A 25,675-nucleotide genomic window follows, 5' to 3' on the forward strand; every position below is an offset into this window, starting at 1 on the left:
TTCAGCAAGACACAAACCTGTTGAGGTTTGATCAAGATTTTGTTGCCTTGTTGGGAATGATAAAAGGATATTTTGTGGTGGTCCATGCAGTAATGCATCATACACTTGAGTGTTTATATGTTTCATGATTCATCAAGTTTCTCTGACCTATGATGATATTGGCGGCCAACTATACATTGATTTGTTCTGCCCAGCAAAATGATAAACCCGTTCCCCTTATAAGTTGTAATTGTTGTGGTTGCTAGCAGATGCTTCTTTTGCTATTTTTATATATCTCATAATTCCCGTGTTGGTATTATGTTCTGTAACTAAAATGCTACAGTGCACAAGTTGACATTTGGTAATTGGCCAAGCAAACTGTTAAGTTTATTAGTCTACCTCTTTTTCTGATGTTGTCGACTTCTCATGAACTCTTACGTTTTGTTTTGTATCACGATGGCCAGAACAGTTGACTGAAGATTATGGGTTTCTCGAAAAGGTAAAGCACTATCTCAGTATTTCTGTTCACGAGACAAGTTACTGATAATGGATTAACAGTAGCGTTAGCATTTTTATCCAACGAATGAGTCTGTTTCGCTCTATTTCAGAGTGTAGCATTAGATGGATGATGTCCATACTTGAATTACTTTGCTTTCTTTATAAGGATTGTATTAGAGTGTGGCCCTGTTGCTTCTTGGTATCATTACTAACAAGCAGGGACGGAGCCAGAAATAATATATAAAGGGGGCCAATGCAAGAGATAAAAGGTTGGAGGGGGCCAAACATATAAATTTAGACTACTTTGAGCTAATTATCTAGTGGTGTTTTCAGAAAAAAAATATTAGCATAAGGGGGGCCATGGCCCCAGCCTGCCTACCCCTGGCTCTGTCACTGCTAGCAAGTGGCATGTGTCACTTTTACCCGTGCTCTTTACACACAAAAGTACCCTCAGATTTTAGTTTTATACATACACGTCTGTAGAATCAGTTGTTGTCGTCGTCGTCGAAGCTGCTAGTAAACTGACTTGAATATGCATTTTCCTTGTTGATTCGCCTGATTCGTTTCAAGTGGTTGTAGTTTGTAGAAATGACACTCGTTCCTTTGCTCCGTGCTGGTTGCTAGCGCTTCCAGATAAGCTTTCCTCTAAGCGTTGCAGATCATGCATAAAGCTCTCTCTGTGATGCAACAGAGGTTTAGCGTGGTGATGCGGAAGTCTCCCGGCTCGGCTGAGGGCGGTACGGACCTTATCAAGCAGCAACATCATCTCACATGCGCTGGCGGCGAAGATGCATACATTTCCTGTTAGGACTTGTGAGTCTGGGAGAAGATGCTTTTTTCTTTCTTTTTTTGAGATGTGGAGAATGTGGTATTCACATTTCCTGGTCCTGTGTGATCCCAAGAGCTCTCGGTGCACTATCATGCGAATCTGTGGGTCTGCCCATGTAATAACAGGATGTTTTATTGCTTGCAGTCCAAAGGTGGGTGTTGGTTGCAGAGCCCGGCTTTGACAGGGATTAAACGGATGGATGATGTCTTGAAGATGGCAGAGATTGAACCGGGCGAGGCCTGAAGGTATTTCCCCTGGATGGTACATGTGTCCTGGATGGAGCTGCTGCATACGCCTTTTGTTTGTACATTAAAAAAAAGTATCAATCCAGCTTTTAGATAGCTGCTCGAAGATCAAACTTGACTCAGGCCAAGAACCTGTTGTTTGTAGATACTGATACCCATCACTTCAGATTTAATTGTCGAAATCATTTGGTATGAGGAAACATTGCATTACTACAAATTGAATATATTACTTAAAGTGGCCAAAAAGCCAGAGTGGTGATCTAGTTTATAAGGAAAACCGGATCGAAAACCTTAACAAATTGACCTCGTTTATAAGGGAAACCGGGCCGAAAACCCTAAAGGCACGGCCTAGCTGGCAGACCATCACCATAAGAGACACAAGTAGATGTGAGGTGTCGTCGAGAGATCACAATACCATGACTTTGCAAACAGCCGAACGCATCGGCGGGCATACCGGCCCCATGGCACAACTCAGGAGCATCCACAATCAACGAGTGTCATCCCAGACACGAATCTTGACTGGAGCTCCACCATAGAAAGAATGGAACGAATAGCAGTTTGAGAGGCATCTTGCGCCATCCTTGTGCAAAGATGAGTCGAGACAACACCAAGAGCACCAAGCTCGCCGCAACACAAGGTAACCATGAGAGGGTCTTGAGCAACCATTACCAACCTGAGCCACACGAGAACACCATCATCGTAGACGAAGAGCTCCAATCAATCGAGATCATCCATGATGCCTCAAGGCTATTGGTGCAGCCGAAAGGCAACGAGCAACCGAGTCCACACCCGGACGAAGAGTCACACACTGTCGAGTCTACATCACAACAGCGGCACCGCCGGCGAAGCCGAAGGGCATCAAGGAGCCGAGTCTACATCCGGATCGCTTCTCCAAGCACACCAGCAGAAGCCGGCCGCGCCACCACCACTGTCCAACCCGCAGTGAGCAGCCACCACACAATCCACCAAGTTGATGCCTTCAGGAAGGAATGCGACGCGAATAGCGCCGCCATCGGCCGTTCCGGACGGACCAAGAACATGGGTTTCCCCAGGAGCCTCGAAGGGGAAGTCACCATGACAGCGATGCCTCCAAGGAGATAAGCGGCACCCGCGGGCGTCACCATCGCTGGCTCCGGCAGGAGCAGTGGCTTTCGCCCAAGTGAGCAGACCACCTCCGAGGAGCACCGGTAGACTACGAATCGTTGGTCCCTGCACCACCACAGAGCAAGGATCACTGCAGCCCGCCGCCGCACGTGACCAAATCCGGACCACCGCAGGCCAGATCCTGCTCAGCCGCCATTGAGCAGCACCACCGCCTCAGGAGCACCGCACCTTGCCGCCGACGAAGTCGAGGAGCACCACCGCACCGCAGCCGTAGGCCTGCGAGCAGAGGACGGGGGGGGGGGGGGGGGGCTGCCACCCCGCCCCATCGAGGTCGGCCAGATCTGAGAGCCGAGGGAGGGGCCCCGTGCGCCGCCACACGAGCCGGTCCTTGACCGCCGGATCCGCTCCATGCCAGGCCTGAAGACGCTGCCGGAGGAGCCACCCACCGGACCTGCGCCCCAGGCCACCGGGACGACGCCGCCGGCCGCCGAGCAGACCAAAGAAGAGCCACCCCCATCCTCCACCGTGAGCACCCGGCGCGGCAGCAGCACCGTGCCCAGGCCCGACCACCATGCCGCCCGAGCGGCCGCAGCGGCCGCCGTCGCCACGCAGACCGAGGCCGCCGCCTCGAGGCTCAAGCTCCACCTTGCTCAACGCTACGGCCGGAGATCCCCCTCCCCTTAGAGGAATGGGGCCTGCCGCCACCGTGGCAGGGGCCGGCGGCAGGGGAGCAGCGGAGGGCCGGCCTGGCGGCGCTGGGATCTGGGGGCCCTCGGGTCGCCTCACGAGGGAGACGACGCGAGGGAGAGGTCTATTCTCCGCCCAAGCTATCTATAGTAGGTGAAAGTTGTTTCTGGATCACTTGGACTTAGCACATCATTACTGATGAAAATTGTTTCGGCTGCCATTAGAGAGAAGAAGCAGACTTCACCAATTTCACTTGGGTTAGAGCAACTCTAGCAGACCCCGCAAAACGCCCAGCCAGCAAAAATTTCGGCGAGTATGCGGGCTCGGGCCAATTTTGCGGCCAGAACAGAGCCCGCATACTCGCCCGGCCCGCAATTTTTTTTGCCACAGCCCGCAAACCGCACGCCTCGAGCACTATAAGTGCGGTTCCGCGGCCCTTTTGCGGGTCCAAACCCTATCCCCCCGCCGCGCGAGCCACCCGATTCCCCTTTCTCCTCTCCCAATTTCTCGCCGCCGGCGACCCTCCGCCCCGCCTCCAGCCGTCATGTGGGGGCGAATGTGGAGCTCCGGACGCGGTTCCGGCAGCAGATCCGACCGTGAGAGGGACCAGGAGCGCGAGCGGCGCGTCCGGTCCGACGGCGCGAGGAAGCGCGGCGCGCGGAAGTGGACCAACCGCGGGCTTTCGCCGCCGGCGAGCTTCGACCGCTGCGAGATGGTGGAGTACGACCGCCGGCGCGCGTCGTTCTTCTCCGCGCGTTCTTCGTACGCCGGATCCTCCTCCTCCTCCGCCGCGGGCTTCCTCCCCGTGAAGAGGGAGTGGTCGGACGAGGAGGAGGAGCCGGAGCCGCCGGCGCCGTTCGCTCGGCCGATGAAGGAGGAGCCCGAAGAGCCCGCTGCCGCGGAGTCGTCAGGCCCGAGGACTACGTCGCGGAGTTCGACGCCGTCGCCGCCGCCATCGCCGAGCGGAGCGTGCGCGAGGAGGAGGACCGCCGGCGCCACGCCGAGGAGCTCGAAGCCCTCGAGTGGCGGCAGGCGGTCGCCGACAACGTCGCCGCCAACGAGAAGGCTGACGAGTGGCGCCGCATACGTGCGGAGTAGGCGGAGAAGTACGTCGATCTTTGCAGCTCTGGCGAGGAGCATTGAGCGTTTGGCTCCTCCACGGCGTCGTCCAGTTGCCGCGACCTCGCCGCTGTCAGATCCGACCCCCCAGTACTAGTTTAACATAGTATGTAGTATAACTATGCTTGTAGTTTGTGATGAACTATATAGTATGCGATGAACAATGTAGTATGTGATGAACTATGTTTGTGCAATTTCTCCCGCGAAAGTATTTTTTTCAAATTATGCAAGTTTAGATACGAATTCTGCTCGGCCGCGTATGTTTTTGACCCGCAAAAGCGATTTTCGTGAACCCGCAAACGCGTTTTGCGGGTCGTATTTTTGCAGGGTCTGCTAGAGTTGCTCTTAAAAAGTTACAATTTCATAGGTAGCAAGTAGTGTTCTTTGCCTAGAGGTTACGGAGATTCAAATAGCAAGTTCCCGAAGCAACAAGATCGCACCTATGAAATTCACAATCGCGCCCAGAATCTGAATCGGGCCGATGGAAGAGCGACCCTTCGAAAATCGTTGCGCACCATTCTACGGGTACGCCTCGCTCATCTCATTGCTCCACTCGACATGCCGCGGGAGGGTTCAGGATGTTTACATTGTGATTAAATCGCTCGCTTGCAATTCGTGGCCGGATCGATGCTCATTCTCCCTTGAATACAACACATGTGATCAGTGGTGTTTTTTTTATTAAAAAGTCGTGATAAGAAAAGAGAGGAAAAAATGAATTATTTTTTAGTTTTTCTACTCCAAGAATTATTTTTAGTAGGAAAAAAGCTGGGTTATTTTTATTTATATATAGGAAAACAAAAAACCCAACCCATTATTAGATGTGGAAACACTGCCTGGCCTGACGGGTGGGGTCATTTGGTCATCATCAAGGTCCAACCAGACCACACCACGCAAACCATCACCACTCTCTCTCTCTCTCCGCTCGCACCAACGCGGCCGTTCCCTCGCCGCCGGCGCCACCGCGCCGCCGCCAGCAGAAGTACGCCATGCTCCGCCTCCACAAGTATGTCCTCTCCCAGCTCCTCTCGTCTTCCTCCGCCTCCGCCATCTCCCCTCTCAGCCGCCTCATCTCCGCCGCCGCGCCCGCCGTTTCCCCCAACCCTAGCTTCGCCGTGGAGGAGTACCTCGTCTCCACCTGCGGCCTCACGCGACCACAGGCCGCCAAGGCCTCCGCCAAGCTCTCCCACCTCAAATCGCCCGCCAAGCCCGACGCCGTCCTCGCCTTCCTCGCCGGCCTCGGCCTCTCGGGCGCCGACGTCGCAGCTCTCGTTGCCAAGGACCCCAAGTTCCTCTGCGCCGGCGTCGAGAGAACGCTGGCCCCCGTCGTCGTCGGGCTCACCGGCCTCGGCCTCTCGCGTCCTGAGATCGCACGCCTCGTCTCGCTCGCCGGCGAAAAATTCCGCGGCAGATCTGTCGCCTCGAAGCTATCCTACTTCCTGTCCCTCTTCGGATCCTACGACAACCTCCTCCGGGTACTCAAGCACAGCCCTAATCTCCTCGGATGCGACCTCGACAAGATTGTCAAGCCCAACGTCGCCTTCCTCCTCGAGTGCGGGCTAGGTGCTTGCGATATTGCCAAGCTGTGCATCTCTTCGCGATGGCTGCTCTCCACCAACCTCGAACGCCTCCGGGCAATGGTGGCATGCGCCGAAGGTATCGGTGTGCCACGTGACTCTGGGATGTTCAGACCGATGTTGCGTGCTGTCGCATTCCTCAGCCAGGAGAAGATCACCGCCAAAGTGAACTACATGAAGAACACGTTCAGATGGTCGGATGCTGAGGTGGGCATTGCTATTTCTAAGGCTCCAACGTTGCTGACGAGGGATAAGGAATCGCTGCAGCACAGGTCCGAGTTCCTCATCTCCGTGGTGGGGTTGGCACCAGCATACATTGCTTATCGTCCAGCAATGCTCATGTACAGCTTGGAGGGCAGGATCAGACCCCGATACTACGTTGTAAAGTTTCTCAAGCAAAATGGATTGCTAGATCACGACCGGGATTTCTATAATACAGTCATGGTCAGTGAGAAGGTATTTATGGAAAGGTTCATATGCCCTCACAAGAAAGCTGCAGCACATCTCGCTGAAGACTATGCCACCGCTTGTAGAGGGGAAGTGCCCGCCAGATTCACTTTTACATGAACCAAGACCAGTATGAAAACTGGTATGTCATTCTGTAGAGAAGAAAACATCGCACTGCTATGAACTTGTTCTTCCTTGTGTCATATTGACACACAGATTGGAACTAAGAGTGAGATCAGGGCATCCTGCCAATTTATTTGAAGTATCAATGAGTAGTATTTCTGCACACTCTGTATCTTTGTGTTCTGAAATGGCCATTGCAGTGTTCTCAATGCAATCCTCCATCTGCCTTTCATGAAAGAATGTTCTCATTTTGGCCATGAAGATGATATGAAGTCTCAAACTTCCCTGGGAGTAGTATTTCTGTTTCTCACTAGTAATTTGTTTCAGTTTTCGTTTATTTGTCTCTTGTAGTTTTGGATGGCCTTCTGGGTGATACTTTTCTAGGGAATCTGATCTCGAAACCGAATAGTTGAGTAGTAGGCTAGTATCATTTTTGTTGAAAGCCTATTTGTATATCACTATGTAAACAGAAAATTCTAATGCCCTGGTCATTGTACTGGAGAAGCAAATGGTAACCTTAAAAAGGGTTATGGCATTACCATGTAAATTTCTGCTATATCTTTTAGCTAATTTTGTCATTCCATAATCGCACTATCTATATTGATCGCGAGGGCATATTTATCCCTTAGCATATTTGTTTAGGGTAGTATAGTGGGTCTTATGTACCGTCATTTTTGCAAATTTCTATCTGGAAAGTCAGAATAGGAAAAGGAAAAAAGCCGGATGGGATTCCATGTAGTCTGGAATCTTGCAGAATTTCAAATATAGGAATTACTATGTGCCTCAGTCTACGAACCAACCTGTGAGGATGGTGCACATTTGTTTGTTCCTGATGTGAGTCTGTGGAAGTTGGAAGAAATGTGATCTCTGGTGTGTGCGTGCGGTAAGGCAAAGGAGTGGTCCATGCTATACTGGCCAAGAGATGTGGTTTGAAGATCAGCTAGCTGTGTGTCCCTTCTGTGGTGCTTGTTGAAATTATAGAAACAAGATGAATGAAATGCAGGCGAGGGGAACAGGTTGATCAATGAAACAACTTACCACCAGGTGAGGAGACGTGGAGGTTTCCTCAAGCAAAGAGTGGCTGCGCAACAGGAGGATACTGATTTAATGAATGTGGATGGTGCTTTCTTTCTTCCAGGTGAAATGTGCTGAAAGTGGATATTGATGGTGCTTTTTTCTTCTTCCAGGAAAAGCGACAAAACATGGTGGCTATGGCTTTGCTGTACTATACATGATTCCGAAGGCCCTGTTAGTTGATGATGCCCTGAAGATTCAGTGACAAGTATGACCTGACAATGGCGTAAGTTTTATTCAGGGAAGCTCCTACTTTTCTCTTTTTTGAATTTTGCAAGTTAAGTAATCCGTCTAGTATTGTACTAGTATTGATGTGAATAAACTAGCATCTGGTACTTTAATCATTTTTTGCAATTTGCTGGATCTTCACTTGGATGTAAACAGTTTGTGCGAGTTAGACATGCATGTAAACAGTATGCATTATGCAAAATTTGTACTCTGAACTCTGAATTTGTGTCAGAGCTGAACATTAACTTGAATCTTTCAGACTCCATGTGTGAACTCTAAAACTTATTACCCAATTCAAGTGTCAAGCTATGGTAAGCATTCAGAAATCTTTGAGGAGCCAGAGGTAACATCAATCTTGTTCTATACTTGAGCGTGTATGTGGACTTCTACTGTAGGGGAAGTATAGTGTTTACCAGCTCAATATATATTGTTGTGCACTTGGCTTCTGTTGCCAACTTTGACCTCATCTGATTGTTGTCGTTGCAGTGAGTGGCTGGCTTAAATCTCTTCCTGGTTCCTACCGGGGAAAGGAAGATTGTGACTGTCAGAGTTGCTGGGACACTTTGCAGGATCTGGAAGGCCAAAAGAATATGGCCTGTTTCGAGTTGCGACCCCAGTTGAGTGATTTTTCACATTTGCTACTGGATTAACAAGCGTTGGATGTTGGTACAGGCGACGGAGGGGAAAAAGGGAGGCACCGCAACAGCGCGCAGAGCTCATGGGATCTGAAGTGTTTTCCAATCCATGGAGGCAGGAGCTTTTCTGGGTGGCTGTATTTGGTATTGCTCCTCTTTTGTATCTCTTTCTCTTGGGCGCTGAGTCTGTCTCTACTATGAACCGGCTGGTTCATCGCCGGTTTAATTTTCTGTTACTGATGTACAGTATTCTGTTACAATGAATATCTGAAAAAGAACATAACAACCAACTTTGCTTCCAGAATTGCAGAATAGGCTTAATAATTGCAAAATTCTGGAACCATGGCAATTCAGGTTACTCTGAAACTCTGAATCTTCCTCCCTGACTTGCGCCCAAGTGAACAAGCTATCGATAGTAAGTGAAAGTTATTTCTGAATCTATCTATAGTAAGTCTGTGGAAATTTGAACCCTGAAGAAAACATGGATGTACTGAACATTTAAGAGAAGAGTAGAGAGGGAACTATGTATTTGATAGAGAGTAAACAACCCAACCGTTATAATTTAACTTTTGAGCTATCAGCTTATGAGATGGCAGTAGGATTATCTTATATTTTATTGATTGTTCTCTGCAAAATCCAGTGTCCTCAAATATGGACTCAGTATAATGTTTGAGAGTTTTATGCAGTGCTACTTTGATTCAACAGGCAGCCATTAAGTTGAGGTAAGAGCTCATATGGGAGCCATACTTCAGGAATGCATAGTTGAATTATCATTCAAATTTCCTGTCATAGATCACTGTGATTGTCTTGAAAGATCACTCTCATGTTACAGGTCGGTCATGCTATATCGTTGACATATTTCTTGAAGACTGCCTCCAGAGAGGCAGTGGAGGATCTAGTGCAGAATTTGATCATCCAGAAAGGTCGTGCTTCCATTGTGCAGAGAACCTCATGCATGACAAGACGTTTTTTGTTTGCCTTTTGCCGTCACGTTGCCAGCATAACTGTGCTTGCAATGCATTTGGCTGACTATCTTCCTCCACTGGACAACTTGTAATTTGCACAAACTTGCCTCCGGATAGTTTATCCTTGGCCTAAAAGAACCAATCGTGATCTTATATTTCAAATCAGCCAGAGGAAAGTCAGAACAGTCCCCTTGCAGTTATCCGTTTTCCATCATGTGAGTTTTCCCTACATTTGGTTTCTGATCCTTTTTGAGAACCCCTAAACCATGCATTGCAGAGGAAAGCTATATGATGGCATCTTGCCTATCACGAAGGCTGATTACTGCATTTTCTTGTTTCCACCGGTTGACGACTTCATGTTATTCAAGGTGAGCATGGCGTACGAGGATGCAAGGCTCATGCGCGTGCATTGTCAGAAATTCGGGAGTCGGTAAATTCAGTTTTGAATTGATTTGGATGTGGACCTTTATTTCTATCAAGAATAAGGGATTCACAAAAGTAAAGAAATGCTCCTAACTAGTGCACAGGAAGCAGCAAGAAAATCTAACTGATGAAATGGTTGACTCCAGCTTCGTGATGAACCAACCCAGCTGCAGGATTGTCGGCCTAATTGGCCCCCAGCCCATACAGAGAAGCGAAAAAGAAGGGGCAACTAGAAAAAAACATAGGAATTTATTTTTTAAAAACAGATTTTTTAAAAAATATTTCTGATTTTTTCATGAATTTGGAAAAGGTTCCCCGATTAACAAAATGCCCACAAATTCGAAAAAAAAAGTTTTTCCATTTAAAAAATTGTTCAAGAACTTTAAAAATGGTTTCCAAACTAAAAATGTTCATGAATTTCAAAATGTTTCTGTATTTTCAACAAATATTCATGAATTTGAAAAATATAGATTTCAAAAAAACTTCCCATATTTTTAAAATATCCCTTATTTTAAAAAGGTCTACAAATTAGAACAATTGTTCATGAATTCAAAAATTGAAAAAACAAAAACAAAATGGTAAAAGATAGAAAAGTAGGAAAAAGGAGAATGAAAAAACCGAAAGAAACCGGGAGAAAGAAACACATAATAAAAGGAAAACCTGATGCATCCACAGCACATGCATGACTTGAAGCGATGTCCGGTAGAAAGCGTTAGGAAAGGTGGCAGCTGGGAAATTTCATGATCTCGTGCGGTATGATATACACAAAAAAATTCTTTGCTGGGAAATATACACAATATATGCATATGCCGCTGACATTTAAAATCATACATCTCTGAATTCATGATTTCGAATTCTACAAGGAAATCACACCACATGCTATTTCACTGCTAGAGAAGACGATGCCTCACACTCGAGATGCTTCAGCAGGGCGGGGAAGATTACTTGCTGACCAGCAACGGCCTCAGAGCCTTGACCATGATGCTTATTTTTGGCCGGTGTTCCTTCTCATGCTGTGTACAGAGCGCTGCCACTGCAGCCATCTGCTTGCCAGAGTGTGTACATAATCAGAAATGAAATTGTTAACGTTTACACTATAGTACCTTGAGGTTAGAAACATAGCATGTTTGAGAATTGCAACAAAAAGTTCAGACATGGAGCATACGCCTCCCTCTCTCTCTCTCTCTCTCTCTCTCTCTCTCTCTCTCTCTCTCCGGCACAGTCTGATAGGAGTGGGTCCCATTGTTGGCCATTTCATGTGGTATGCTTGCAAGATGTTTTGGCTTTGTTGCTTTTGCATCTTATTAAAAGAAAGAAGATGAATGTGAGGTATTGTCTTCTTGAAAAAGGAAACGAATGGTAAACAAATACTCCCTCCATTTCTTTTTGATAATTGTATTTTTTTCATGCTGGCCACTGATTTGAAGATAATTTGGGACTGAAATGCCCCTGGTTAATTACAATGTTGATTAGAAGAGTAATTATTACCAGCTAATTAATGATCCTTCCAGCAGGGCGGAGGAGAATTGGGGGGGGGGGGGGGGGGGGGGGGTACATCTAATTAAATAGTGATTGCATATATTACTGCTAGCTTCTCGGTAGAGCATGGTAGAATATGAGCTCAAGAATATACCTTGGCGGCAGCCTTGGGAGGGAAATCTCCACCAAGTCTCGGATCCACGCATTGGTGCACCTTGGATTCATCAAGTCTTGGTCGAGCCTGCATGTCGATGTCATTAGAGTTTTTCTACTGCATCTTCTGAAGAAACACTTCTGCTTCAGTACACCCCCGCTAAACGCATCAACGGTCGAGATCAGTCCGTACACATTCATAATTAAGGGCATTAAAAATAATTAAGTCAAGTCTAAACCTATCGAAACCCGTATGACCCATCTGAATCCGTACGTGTCGTGCATTTAATATGGCCGTATTTGTACAAATATGTACGGGCGTCATCGCCTACTCCACTTGCTCACCCGTCCTTGTCGGCGGCTAACGGCACCAGCATACCAGCCTCCACCCCATCCCAGGCCACGCCGCCTCTCCATCCTGTACCGGTTGTGCCTCTGCTGACGGACATGGGCTGCATCATCTTTACCTTGAAACATGTCCTTGCGGCGCAGCAGATTCATTCAACCTCCAGCTCGAAGTCCAGGCCCCGTGTGGGTGCGTCAGTGCACAACGACGACAGTTTGATCTGAGACTCAGAGCAGCCTAATCCATGCAAGATTTCGTTTTTAAATAGAGTCGTTGCATGTTTGGGAAGCTAAGGACAGAAGAATACTATCTCGTGTTTAAACGTTTTCCTTTGGAATCCAATCAGATTTCTCTCTGTCTAGTCTCCAATCTATGTGACGGATGCTTCCCAGCCAGCGGCGAGAGCAGTTAGGACTTAGGAGGTTCTGCCATGGATAGACCGCACTAGTACTAATGAGTTCCGCTTCAAGAAACGAGTCCCGGGATGCCGATGGAATTGGTTTTGAATATGGATTGGGTCAAATAGATCTAACCACCTAATTAGCCAGCTAATTAATACCAGAAATCTTAATTAAATGATGATGGATGAAAATACCCTTTTTCTAGTTTTTTAGAGGGTACCGGAGCACTACTTCTGAGAAATTATATCCATGAATGTGCATACGTACCCATGTCACGAGGCATTGTTGGCCACGGGATAGTGAGGGATCAAATGCCTTCCGACCGGTCAAAAGTTCCAGCACAACAACCCCGAAACTGTAGACATCACTCATTGTAGAAAACTCTCCGTACATTGCATACCTGACAGAACCAAAGATTAGATAAGTAGGAGAGTAATGATTTTGCTAACCTGGTAGAAGAATCTGACAGCAGTGGAACATTTTGTTGCATACTCAGGCGCATCATAAGCGGAACTGGGAGGATAATATTTTCCTCCAGGACAATCTGGACGGTCCAAAAGAATATTGTCTATGTAGTGAGGGTGTCTGGAAAAACCAGGGTAACCAATCTTCGCAACGTCACTGTCAAAGAGAAATATGTTGCTGGCCTTGATGCAACTGTGGATAATGCAAGGTTCTGTTTTCTCGTGGAGGCACTCGAGCCCACTTGCAGCACCCAGGGCAATCTTCACGCGTTGCGTCCATGATAGAACGAGTCCTGGTTCAGCCCCCGTAACATTCTTTTTACCTGTGGTCATAAACCATGAGAATATCAGGCTTTTTGCGGGAGGAACTATTCTCCAATATTCAGAGCAGTTTGTCAATTTGATGATACTTGTTACATTTTGACCAAAAAAAAAATTGGCTCACAGAGTTCCCAGATTGATATGGCACAAGCGTGAACATTAACACAACAAACTGCCCCTCTCCCCTAGGGCCTTCCTTGGATTGAGTGTGATATTTATATTTATTTGCTCCCCAGTATTTTTGTTCAAGTTGAGCTAAATATCAGTCAACACACAAAAATCTGGAAGTAACAACTCACCATGAAGAATATCATGCAAGGATCCCCTGGATGCATACTCATAAGCAAGAAGAAAGTTGTCTCCTTCAACACAGTATCCGAGAAGCTGGAGAATATTCTCATGTCTGAATCTTGAGACCACTGGAATCTGCAGCAGAAGGGTGGTAGTTACAAGGTAAGCCTTGTTGTACTGATAAATGAAGAGCATTAACTGGATTGGGAAAAAGGCGAGGCAATGCGGTGAGGACCTCCAAAGTAACTTCTTCAGTACTGAGTATCTTGATCGCGGATTTATTTCCATTGTTCAGCACCCCGAAGAAACAACCACTGGATAAGCCCCCTATTACAGCATCATTGCTAAAGTTCCTGGTTATTTTCTTCAGTTCATCCATGGAAATGGTCGGTACCACATATGATGGAATTTTGTCAGTGTTCTTGGCAGTAGCAGCGGTAACAGGGGTAGGGGAAAGCATATCCTGTGCCTTTCCACTTTTAATAAGTCCAGAGTTGCTACCTACATTAGGGAGAAATTGAAAAATAAATGAGAAGCTGTTCAAGAAACATTCAATTATTTAGTTCTATTATTTAGCACAATGAATATTTAATGAGAAGCTGTTCAAGAAACATTCAATTATTTAGTTCTATTATTTAGCACAATGAATATTTATCGACAAGCTACTTATGTGACAAATCTTGATTTTATTTTTCAACCGGGCTATCCCCCTTTCCATTACATTGACATAATGGAAAAAACAAGGTCTGAATTACAGCAACCAGGATATGGGAAGTGACAAATCTGAATGTGGACTGAACCACCAATAAGACTTTAGGTGGTTTACCTTGTGGATTGAACCACCAATAAGACACCTTTTAGCACAAGAGGAACGAGAATCACAGAACATATTTATGGGATACAAGAAAATTTTTATATATCAGTATTATTAAATAATTTCTACAATACACAGTTACTTTATTGAGTTAATATTTATAAATGAATTCAAATGTGTATATATACGATAATCATCTTCTGAGCCCAGGCTCATTTGCACCTGCCCTGACGAAAAAAATCAAAACAAATACTAGAAAAATTCAAAAAATTCCAATTTTTTTTGCATGGTAGATAATTTGATGCGAGAGGTCCTCCCCAGTTTACAAATCATTTTGATACCTGAGCAGCTCTCAGCAAAAAAAAAAAACAAATTCGGGGTCTGTAAAAAAGTTTATTGTTTCTGACCCGATTTGTCTTTTTTGCCGAGAGCTTCTCAGATGTCCAAATGATTTGAAAATTGGAGCAAACCTCACGCATCAAATTTTCTACCATGCAAAAAAAGTTCGGAATTTTTGATTTTTTTTTATGATTTTGTTTCTGACCGGGTGCAGATGAGCGTGGGCACTGAATCACTGCACTCGTATATATACAACTAGTGAGATGAACTTAACATTAATTGAAGGAGAGAGGAACTGGTATTGTAAAATTATCATGCTAATCATACAAGACTTTACAAACTCCTTATGACCTGTAGAATTTCTGCCCTTCCGCTGGCGGTAAGCTTTTCTAATCGTCCTAAGCCTGTCCGCCACCTCAACCATTTCTGGACGCATTTTGGCCTCCATTTTCAAGCATTCAGCTACTAGCTTTGCGACATCTTCAAGAAATTTGATGTTCTTTTTATCGTTGGCAATTTCTTCATCAAACATTAGTCTCACCTTTTTCCCTTTTCTCAGGGATTCAACAAAACTCTGAGCAAGAATGACATTCCTGTCGACGGCTTTCTTTCGGGTGATGATTTCCAGCAAAACGACTCCAAAACTATATACATCACTCTTCGAAGTTAGAATCCCACTCTGACAGAACAAAGGGTCCATATAACCTATGCATCCAATGACATGTCTGGTATGCTGAGTCTCATCAGCAGAAAGGAACCTTGATATCCCAAAATCTGATATCTTTGGCCGAAAATTTTCATCTAGCAGTATATTAGCGGGTTTGATGTCACCATGAAGAACGGGACTATACATTGAATGCATGCATGATAATACTTCAGCTGACTCAATGGCGATGTCCAAACGTTTGTCCAAAGGGAAGGGGACAAAACCATTAGCATCGCTTCTGCTGCAGTGAAGGATATTGTAGAGATTGCCATTGCATGCAAACTCCATAACAATAGTAAGAGCATTTTCCTCCGTGCAGCAACCAAACAGTCTGACAACATTCTTGTGATTTATCTGGGAATGCACTATCACCTCTTTGGCGAACTCTTCTTTCTTGGTTCCATTTTTGTATCTCTTTACTGCGACTGGACGAAGACCATCTAATTTTCCTTTGTAAACCTTACCAAATCCCCCTTCTCCCAGCACAGTGCTATACCCACCAGTAATGTCTTCTATCTCTTTTTGAGTGAAAGATCTTAGATTATAGTTGGTATTCACTCTTTCTAGCACCACTTGTCCATTAACATGAAGGAAATCCCTAACATTGCTCCCTTGGTAATCCATTTGCAAACCAAGATCAAATTGGTAATGCGAGGAGAGGTGCGGCTTGCCTGTGTATGTCAGAATGTGAACTAATATCAGTGGGCTTACTTGAAATTAATTGTTGAATACTACTACCTCCGTCCCAAAATATAAGAACGTTTTCAATACTATCATAGTATCAAAAACGTTCTTATATTCTGGGACAGAGGGAGTATGTTATACGAGGGGGAATTTTACCTCTGCAACAAAAGACATCGTAATGTTGGCTTAACTTAGATTGATTGCAAGTAGTTTCATTTTACCAAAAAAAAAAGAGATTGTAGAACGCAAAATGTTACCACTATCAGTTTGGAATAGCATTCTTATGGCAGGGAAGAAATCCCCTTCTTGCTGAGATGGGGCAAGGGGAAACTGAAAAGACCAAGGCGGCGCGAATTGGGAGGCAGGGAATTGGGGTTTCTGATTGTTATACCTCAAACATGTGCAATTGTGGATTCATATCTAGATTTGAACCGGCAAGATCTGAGTGGCTAGTGCCCCTGCCCTGGCGTGCCTCCTCGGAGAAGCCGGCCATTTGGGTGTTTAGACTGTTGATGAGAAATTGCCACCACCAAACAAACAGAACCTGGAAAGGATCCTGAGCCAAACCCCTCGAAGCATACTAAATGTGGATTTTACTAATCTATGAGGCAAGATGTATTTTTTCCTACATATCCCCGAAATATTTTGTGCAGAAGCATGGTGGATCATAATAATCCCATGAGCCAAAAATCAATATGTATTACACTTAGTCAAGCAATGGTACCTGTTAATTCCTCCTCGGTAGGCGCCGCGTGATCCTCTTATCACAGCATGTGGATCTGAGATGTGCTCCCTCTATTTGTTTGCAGTGCGGGGTGACCGAGGGCTTGAGGGGACGACGCCAGGAAGTCAACTGGGAAGGAGCAGCGCAATAGATAGGCTGTGACAAAGTCGCAGTGGGGGGCAAACAGAATTTTCCAATTCACCATCCACATCCACATCCACATGCCCCGGCCCCTTCCCCTCGCTCGCCGGTCATACAACGGCACGCCGGCGAGCTTGGACAGAATATACAAGAGCAGCTTTCAAATTGGCAATCCCTTGGAAACAAGCATCAAGGAAAAATCTCTGAACCGATCCAAAAATCAATATCCGACTCACCGCAAGGCGGCAAAGAGGGGAACCGGTGCCCGGCGGCGCCGCGCAGCCTGGAAGAGCATATGGCTTGCAGGCCGCGGCATCGGGTTTGATTCGCCGGCGACGAGTGCACGCCGACCAGGCAGGCAGGTGGCGGCGCGCTTCGGGCGTGGGCGCGATGTGGGTCATGTGGCCGGATAAGCGCACGCGGTTGGGCGTTGACTCGCCCGAGACGACGACTATCGACGGCGTGTTTGGCTACAACGGGGAAAAGGAATGGTAATTTAGAACATCTATGGCCGGCCGCCACCTGACTATGCTACAAGGGACTAGAATACTCCCTTCTTCTTTTTAAGGACGTTGATATTCACCACACAGACATTTAGGGGGTGTGCCGCACGCCTCGTGTGGCATCGACACAGCCCCGTCCGCACGACGACGTCCGGGCGCACCCAACCACAGCCCTCACGTTCGGTGTGTGGTGCAATTGCCCACACGTCCGGGCGAGCGACCTCGTGACCCGCACAACCTCTCTCGCCCGTCGTCCCTCTCCGCCTGCGAACCACAGTGCCATCGTCCGTCGTCTCCAACCTCTGAATCGACCAATCTTCCCCTACCTCCAACGTCTTCCTTCTTTAGTTGCCATGGCAATCAGATCAGATCTCTAGCGCCCCCTATCCCCATCGACGAAAAACACGGCAACGAGCTCACAGGTCGTTCTCCTATCTCCTCCTCCTTCCCCTGGCCCCCAATAATTTCACTTCTAGATTGCCCACGTAGATGGCGACTGGATCCACAGTGTCATGGCCACACCACTGATTTGTGTCGCAAGGATCTACAACTAACATCAATTCCGGTCGTTCATGTTTATTCCCCTTTGCCCTCCAACGAACACAAAATTTGCCATGTTCTATCCTAGATCTGATATAAGCTTTTAGATTGGGGTTGCTACTAGTAGGTGCTCGAGAAGGATGTTTAGGATTCACTAAGATCAGGGCAGAACAGAGCAATTTGGGCGGCACATATGGAGGGAAAAAATTAGTTGCCACCTATCTTTGTTGTTAGTTGCCATCGTATTATGTTGGTTGTTGCCAGCAGTTCAACATGGTAGTTGCCATCTAGATTGTAGAAAAGAGAATGAATATGCATGCCCTATCAACAGAAATGCACGATTATGATGTTTGTCATGCTGTATTGGTTGTTTATGTAAGAAATGTGATAAGATTGCCGTGTTTCCTTTTGTGTGGAAACAACAAAATGCTATTCGAATAGTAATGCGTTCTTATTCATGCAATGACTGAAAACACAGTAGGAGAAGCAGGAAAAATGAATCATGAAGACGGGACTGATCCTTGGTTTTCTGGAAGGCCGCAAGCGCCCCCTTGGGATGCAATAGAGTACAATCAACTCATTTTCGCCGGACCATTGCTGCCACTACTAGAGCAGTACGCGAACATAGGTACGATGCATGATCAAAAAAAGGACAGTTGACATGTTTGTGGGCTTGAAAATGGCATTCTACTTATGTACTACAATGCCATTGTTCGCAGGTTATGACACAATCACATAGGCAGGGATGTTGTGGCAAGTTGCAACACAGGAGGCTATCGGTGATAGATATACGAGAGACCAACTTCAAGTAGCAAATGTGGCAAATCAAGGTAACGCAAAAAATAGCATACTGATGTGGTGAAAAAAACTTGCAAGGATGGCAAGACTTACGAGTTTTTTTGAGAACACGCGGGACCATCATGCATGTTGGGGAACGTAGTAATTTCAAAAAAATTCCTACGCACACGCAAGATCATGGTGATGCATAGCAACGAGAGGGGAGAGTGTTGTCCACGTACCCTCGTAGACCGAAAGCGGAAGCGTTATATCAACACGGTTGATGTAGTCGTACGTCTTCACGATCCGACCGATCCAAGCACCGAAACTACGGCACCTCCGAGTTCTTGGCACACGTTCAGCTCGATGACAATCCCCGGCTCTGATCCAGCAAAGCGTCGGGGAAGAGTTCCGTCAGCATGACGGCGTGCTGACGATCTTGATGTTCTACCGTCGCAGGGCTTCGCCTAAGCACCGATACAATATTATCGAGGATTATGGTGGAGGGGGGCACCGCACACGGCTAAGAGAACGATCACAAAGATCAACTTGTGTGTATAGAGGTGCCCCCTGCCCCCGTATATAAAGGAGCAAGGGGGAGGGGCGGCCGGCCAGGAGGGGCGCGCCAGGGAGGAGTCCTACTCCTACCGGGAGTAGGACTCCCTCCTTTTCCTTGTCCATGTAGGAGAGGAGGAAGGAAGGGAGAGAGGAGAGGAAGGAAAGGGGGGCGCCGCCCCCCCTCCTTGTCCAATTCAGACTAGAGGGGGAGGGGGCGCGCGGCCTACCCTGGCTGCCCCTCCTCTTCTCCACTTTAGGCCCATAAGGCCCATTAACCTCCGGGGGGGTTCCGGTAACCCCCCGGTACTCCGGTTTTATCCGAAACTTCTCCGGAACACTTCCGGTGTCCGAATATAGTCGTCCAATATATCAATCTTTATGTCTCGACCATTTCGAGACTCCTCGTCATGTCCGTGATCACATCCGGGACTCCGAACAAACTTCAGTACATCAAAATATATAAACTCATAATGAAACTGTCATCGTAACGTTAAGCGTGCGGACCCTACGGTTCGAGAACAATGTAGACATGACCGAGACATGTCTCCGGTCAATAACCAATAGCGGAACCTAGATGCTCATATTGGCTCCTACATATTCTACGAAGATCTTTATCGGTCAGACCGCATAACAACATACATTGTTCCCTTTGTCATCGGTATGTTACTTGCCCGATATTCGATCGTCGGTATCTCAATACCTAGTTCAATCTCGTTACCGGCAAGTCTCTTTACTCATTCCGTAATACATCATCTCGCAACTAACTCATTAGTTACAATGCTTGCAAGGCTTATGTGATGTGCATTACCGAGAGGGCCCAGAGATACCTCTCCGACAATCGGAGTGACAAATCCTAATCTCGAAATACGCCAACCCAACATGTACCTTTGGAGACACCTGTAGAGCACCTTTATAATCACCCAGTTACATTGTGACGTTTGGTAGCACACAAAGTGTTCCTCCGGTAAATGGGAGTTGCATAATCTCATAGTCATAGGAACATGTATAAGTCATGAAGAAAGCAATAGCAACATACTAAACGATCAGGTGCTAAGCTAATGAAATGGGTCATGTCAATCACATCATTCTCCTAATGATGTGATCCCGTTAATCAAATGACAACACATGTCTATGGTTAGGAAACATAACCATCTTCGATTAACGAGCTAGTCAAGTAGAGGCATACTAGTGACATTTAGTTTGTCTATGTATTCACACAAGTATTATGTTTCCGGTTAATACAATTCTAGCATGAATAATAAACATTTATCATGATATAAGGAAATAAAATAATAACTTTATTATTGCCTCTAGGGCATATTTCCTTTAGTCTCCCACTTGCACTAGAGTCAATAATCTAGATTACACAGTAATGATTCTGACACCCATGGAGCTTTGGTGCTGATCATGTTTTGCTCGTGGAAGAGGCTTAGTCAATGGGTCTGCAACATTCAGATCTGTATGTATCTTGCAAATCTCTATGTCTCCCACCTGGACTAGATCCCGGATGGAATTGAAGCGTCTCTTGATGTGCTTGGTTCTCTTGTGAAATCTGGATTCCTTTGCCAAGGCAATTGCACCAGTATTGTCACAAAAGATTTTCATTGGACCCGATGCACTAGGTATGACACCTAGATCGGATATGAACTCCTTCATACAGACTCCTTTGTTTGCTGCTTCTGAAGCAGCTATGTACTCCGCTTCACATGTAGATCCCGCCACAACGCTTTGTTTAGAACTGCACCAACTGACAGCTCCACCGTTTAATGTAAACACGTATGTGGTTTGCGATTTAGAATCGTCCGGATCAGTGTCAAAGCTTGCATCAACGTAACCATTTACGATGAGCTCTTTGTCACCTCCATATACGAGAAACATATCCTTAGTCCTTTTCAGGTATTTTAGGATGTTCTTGACCGCTGTCCAGTGATCCACTCCTGGATTACTTTGGTACCTCCCTGCTAGACTTATAGCAAGACACACATCAGGTCTGGTACACAACATTGCATACATGATAGAGCCTATGGCTGAAGCATAGGGAACATCTTTCATTTTCTCTCTATCTTCTGCAGTGGTCGGGCATTGAGTCTTACTCAACTTCACACCTTGTAACACAGGCAAGAATCCTTTCTTAGCCTGATCCATTTTGAATTTCTTCAAAACTTTGTCAAGGTATGTGCTTTGTGAAAGTCCAATTAAGCGTTTTGATCTATCTCTATAGATCTTAATGCCCAATATGTAAGCAGCTTCACCGAGGTCTTTCATTGAAAAACTCTTATTCAAGTAACCCTTTATGCTATCCAGAAATTCTATATCATTTCCGATTAGTAATATGTCATCCACATATAATATCAGAAATGCTACAGAGCTCCCACTCACTTTCTTGTAAATACAGGCTTCTCCAAAAGTCTATACAAACCCAAATGCTTTGATCACACTATCAAAGTGTTTATTCCAACTCCGAGAGGCTTGCACCAGTCCATAAATGGATCGCTGGAGCTTGCACACTTTGTTAGCTCCCTTTGGATCGTCAAAACCTTCTGGCCGCATCATATACAACTCTTCTTTCAGAAATCCATTCAGGAATGCAGTTTTGACATCCATCTGCCAAATTTCATAATCGTAAAATGCGGCAATCACTAACATGATTCGGACAGACTTAAGCATCGCTACGGGTGAGAAAGTCTCATCGTAGTCAATCCCTTGAACTTGTCGAAAACCTTTTGCAACAAGTCGAGCTTTGTAGACAGTAACATTACCGTCAGCGTCAGTCTTCTTCTTAAAGATCCATTTATTCTCAATTTCTTGCCGATCATTGGGCAAGTCAACCAAAGTCCATACTTTGTTCTCATACATGGATCCCATCTCAGATTTCATGGCTTCAAGCCATTTTGCGGAATCTGGGCTCACCATCGCTTCTTCATAGTTCGTAGGTTCATCATGATCTAGTAGCATGACTTCCAGAACAGGATTACCGTACCACTCTGGTGCGGATCTTACTCTGGTTGATCTACGAGGTTCAGTAGTAACTTGTTCTGAAGCTTCATGATCATTATCATTAGCTTCCTCACTAATCGGTGTAGGTGTCACAAAAACCGGTTTCTGTGATGTACTACTTTCCAATAAGGGAGCAGGTACAGTTACCTCATCAAGTTCTACTTTCCTCCCACTCACTTCTTTCGAGAGAAACTCCTTCTCTAGAAAGGATCCATTCTTGGCGACAAATGTCTTGCCTTCGGATCTGTGATAGAAGGTGTACCCAACAGTCTCCTTTGGGTATCCTATGAAGACACATTTCTCTGATTTGGGTTCGAGCTTATTGGGTTGAAGTTTTTTCACATAAGCATCGCAGCCCCAAACTTTCAGAAATGACAACTTTGGTTTCTTGCCAAACCACAGTTCATAAGGCGTCGTCTCAACGGATTTTGATGGTGCCCTATTTAACGTGAATGCGGCCGTCTCTAAAGCATAACCCCAAAACGATAGCGGTAAATCTATAAGAGACATCATAGATCGCACCATATCAAGTAAATTATGATTACGACGTTCGGACACACCATTACGCTATGGTGTTCCGGGTGGCATGAGTTGCGAAACTATTCCGCATTGTTTCAAATGTAGGCCAAACTCATAACTCAAATATTCTCCTCCACGATCAGATCGTAGAAACTTTATTTTCTTGTTACAATGATTTTCAACTTCACTCTGAAATTCTTTGAACTTTTCAAATGTTTCAGATTTATGTTTCATTAAGTAGATATACCCATATCTGCTTAAATCATCTGTGAAGGTGAGAAAATAACGATATCCGCCACGAGCCTCAACATTAATCGGACCACATACATCTGTATGCATGATTTCCAACAAATCTGTTGCTCTCTCCATAGTACCGGAGAACGGCGTTTTAGTCATCTTGCCCATGAGGCATGGTTCGCAAGTACCAAGTGATTCATAATCAAGTGGTTCCAAAAGTCCATCAGTATGGAGTTTCTTCATGCATTTTACACCGATATGACCTAAACGGCAGTGCCACAAATAAGTTGCACTATCATTATCAACTCTGCATCTTTTGGTTTCAACATTATGAATATGTGTATCACTACTATCAAGATTCATCAAAAATAGACCACTCTTCAAGGGTGCATGACCATAAAAGATATTACTCATATAAATAGAACAACCATTATTCTCTGATTTAAATGAATAACCGTCTCGCATCAAACAAGATCCAGATATAATGTTCATGCTCAACGCTGGCACCAAATAACAATTATTTAGGTCTAATACTAATCCCGATGGTAGATGTAGAGGTAGCGTGCCGACCGCAATCACATCGACTTTGGAACCATTTCCCACGCGCATCGTCACCTCGTCCTTCGCCAGTGTTCGCTTAATCCGTAGTCCCTGTTTCGAGTTGCAAATATTAGCAACATAACCAGTATCAAATACACAGGTGCTACTGCGAGCTCTAGTAAGGTACACATCAATAACATGTATATCACATATACCTTTGTTCACCTTGCCATCCTTCTTATCCGCCAAATACTTCGAGCAGTTCCGCTTCCAGTGACCAGTCTGCTTGCAGTAGAAGTACTCAGTTTCAGGCTTAGGTCCAGATTTGGGTTTCTTCTCCTGAGCAGCAACTTGCTTGTTGTTCTTCTTGAAGTTCCCTTTCTTCTTCCCTTTGCCCCTTTTCTTGAAACCAGTGGTCTTGTTGACCATCAACACTTGATGCTCCTTCTTGATTTCTACCTCCGCAGCTTTTAGCATTGCGAAGAGCTCGGGAATTGTCTTATCCATCCCTTGCATATTATAGTTCATCACGAAGCTCTTGTAGCTAGGTGGAAGTGATTGGAGAATTCTGTCAATGACGCAATCATCCGGAAGATTAACTCCCAGTTGAATCAAGTGATTATTATACCCAGACATTTTGAGTATATGCTCACTGACAGAACTGTTCTCCTCCATCTTGCAGCTATAGAATTTATTGGAGACTTCATATCTCTCAATCCGGGCATTTGCTTGAAATATTAACTTCAACTCCTGGAACATCTCATATGCTCCATGACGTTCAAAACATCGTTGAAGTCCCGATTCTAAGCCGTAAAGCATGGCACATTGAACTATTGAGTAGTCATCAGCTTTGCTCTGCCAGACGTTCTTAACGTCGTCAGTTGCATCAGCAGCAGGCCTGGCACCTAGCGGTGCTTCCAGGACGTAACTCTTCTCTGCAGCAATGAGGATAATCCTCAAGTTACGGACCCAGTCCGTGTAATTGCTACCATCATCTTTCAACTTTGCTTTCTCAAGGAACGCATTAAAATTCAACGGAACAACAGCACGGGCCATCTATCTACAATCAAACATAAACAAGCAAGATACTATCAGGTACTAAGTTCATGATAAATTTAAGTTCAATTAATCATATTACTTAAGAACTCCCACTTAGAAAGACATCCCTCTAATCTTCTAAGTGATCACGTGATCCAAATCAACTAAACCATAACCGATCATCACGTGAAATGGAGTAGTTTTCAATGGTGAACATCGCTATGTTGATCATATCTACTATATGATTCACGCTCGACCTTTCGGTCTCAGTGTTCCGAGGCCATATCTGCATATGCTAGGCTCGTCAAGTTTAACCTGAGTATTCTGCATGTGCAAAACTGGCTTGCACCCGTTGTAGATGGACGTAGAGCTTATCACACCCGATCATCACGTGGTGTCTGGGCACGACGAACTTTGGCAACGGTGCATACTCAGGGAGAACACTTTTATCTTGAAATTTAGTGAGAGATCATCTTATAATGCTACCGTCAATCAAAGCAAGATAAGATGCATAAAAGATAAACATCACATGCAATCAATATAAGTGATATGATATGGCCATCATCATCTTGTGCTTGTGATCTCCATCTCCGAAGCATCGTCATGATCACCATCGTCACCTGCGCGACACCTTGATCTCCATCGTAGCATCATTGTCATCTCGCCAATCTTATGCTTCTACGACTATCGCTACCGCTTAGTGATAAAGTAAAGCATTACAGGGCGATTGCATTGCATACAATAAAGCGACAACCATATGGCTCCTGCCAGTTGCCGATAACTCGGTTACAAAACATGATCATCTCATATAATAAAATTTAGCATCATGTCTTGACCATATCACATCACAACATGCCCTGCAAAAACAAGTTAGACGTCCTCTACTTTGTTTGTTGCAAGTTTTACGTGGCTGCTACGGGCTTAAGCAAGAACCAATCTTACCTACGCATCAAAACCACAACGATAGTTTGTCAAGTTGGTGCTGTTTTAACCTTCGCAAGGACCGGGCGTAGCCACACTCGGTTCAACTAAAGTTGGAGAAACTGACACCCGCCAGCCACCTGTGTGCAAAGCACATCGGTAGAACCAGTCTCGCGTACGCGTACGCGTAATCTCGGTCCGGGCCGCTTCATCCAACAATACCGCCGAACCAAAGTATGACATGCTGGTAAG

The 25,675-nt window shown here is 45.7% G+C and overlaps 2 protein-coding genes across 3 annotated transcripts; one reads left to right on the plus strand and one right to left on the minus strand.

Annotated features, from left to right (window-relative positions):
- Window positions 1-5,299: 5,299 nt before the first annotated feature.
- Window positions 5,300-6,768, plus strand: LOC147963250 (transcription termination factor MTEF18, mitochondrial-like). The gene has a single exon (XM_087527857.1). The coding sequence runs from the start codon at window positions 5,448-5,450 to the stop codon at window positions 6,600-6,602; it is 1,155 nt and encodes a 384-aa protein (XP_087383983.1). The 5' UTR covers window positions 5,300-5,447; the 3' UTR covers window positions 6,603-6,768.
- Window positions 6,769-10,666: 3,898 nt separating this feature from the next.
- On the minus strand, window positions 10,667-17,312 carry LOC125513009 (uncharacterized). Of its 2 annotated transcripts, none has more exons than XM_048678057.2 (9): window positions 17,030-17,312; window positions 16,653-16,926; window positions 14,890-15,936; window positions 13,621-13,886; window positions 13,394-13,520; window positions 12,802-13,096; window positions 12,577-12,709; window positions 11,564-11,650; window positions 10,667-10,973 (listed from the first exon to the last, which is right to left on the minus strand). In XM_048678057.2, exons 3-9 carry the CDS (start codon window positions 15,866-15,868, stop codon window positions 10,872-10,874), a joined length of 1,989 nt encoding a protein of 662 aa, XP_048534014.1. In that variant the 5' UTR covers window positions 15,869-15,936; window positions 16,653-16,926; window positions 17,030-17,312; the 3' UTR covers window positions 10,667-10,871. The 2 variants fall into 2 exon arrangements, with proteins under 2 accessions (XP_048534014.1, XP_048534013.1); XM_048678056.2 differs by having other exon boundaries at window positions 14,890-15,915; window positions 17,030-17,311.
- Between the last annotated feature and the right edge of the window lie 8,363 nt (window positions 17,313-25,675).

This window comes from Triticum urartu, chromosome 6A (genome assembly GCF_056163025.1).
Source record: "Triticum urartu cultivar PI428250 chromosome 6A, HENAU_Tu73, whole genome shotgun sequence".
Classification (NCBI taxonomy): Eukaryota; Viridiplantae; Streptophyta; class Magnoliopsida; order Poales; family Poaceae; genus Triticum; species Triticum urartu.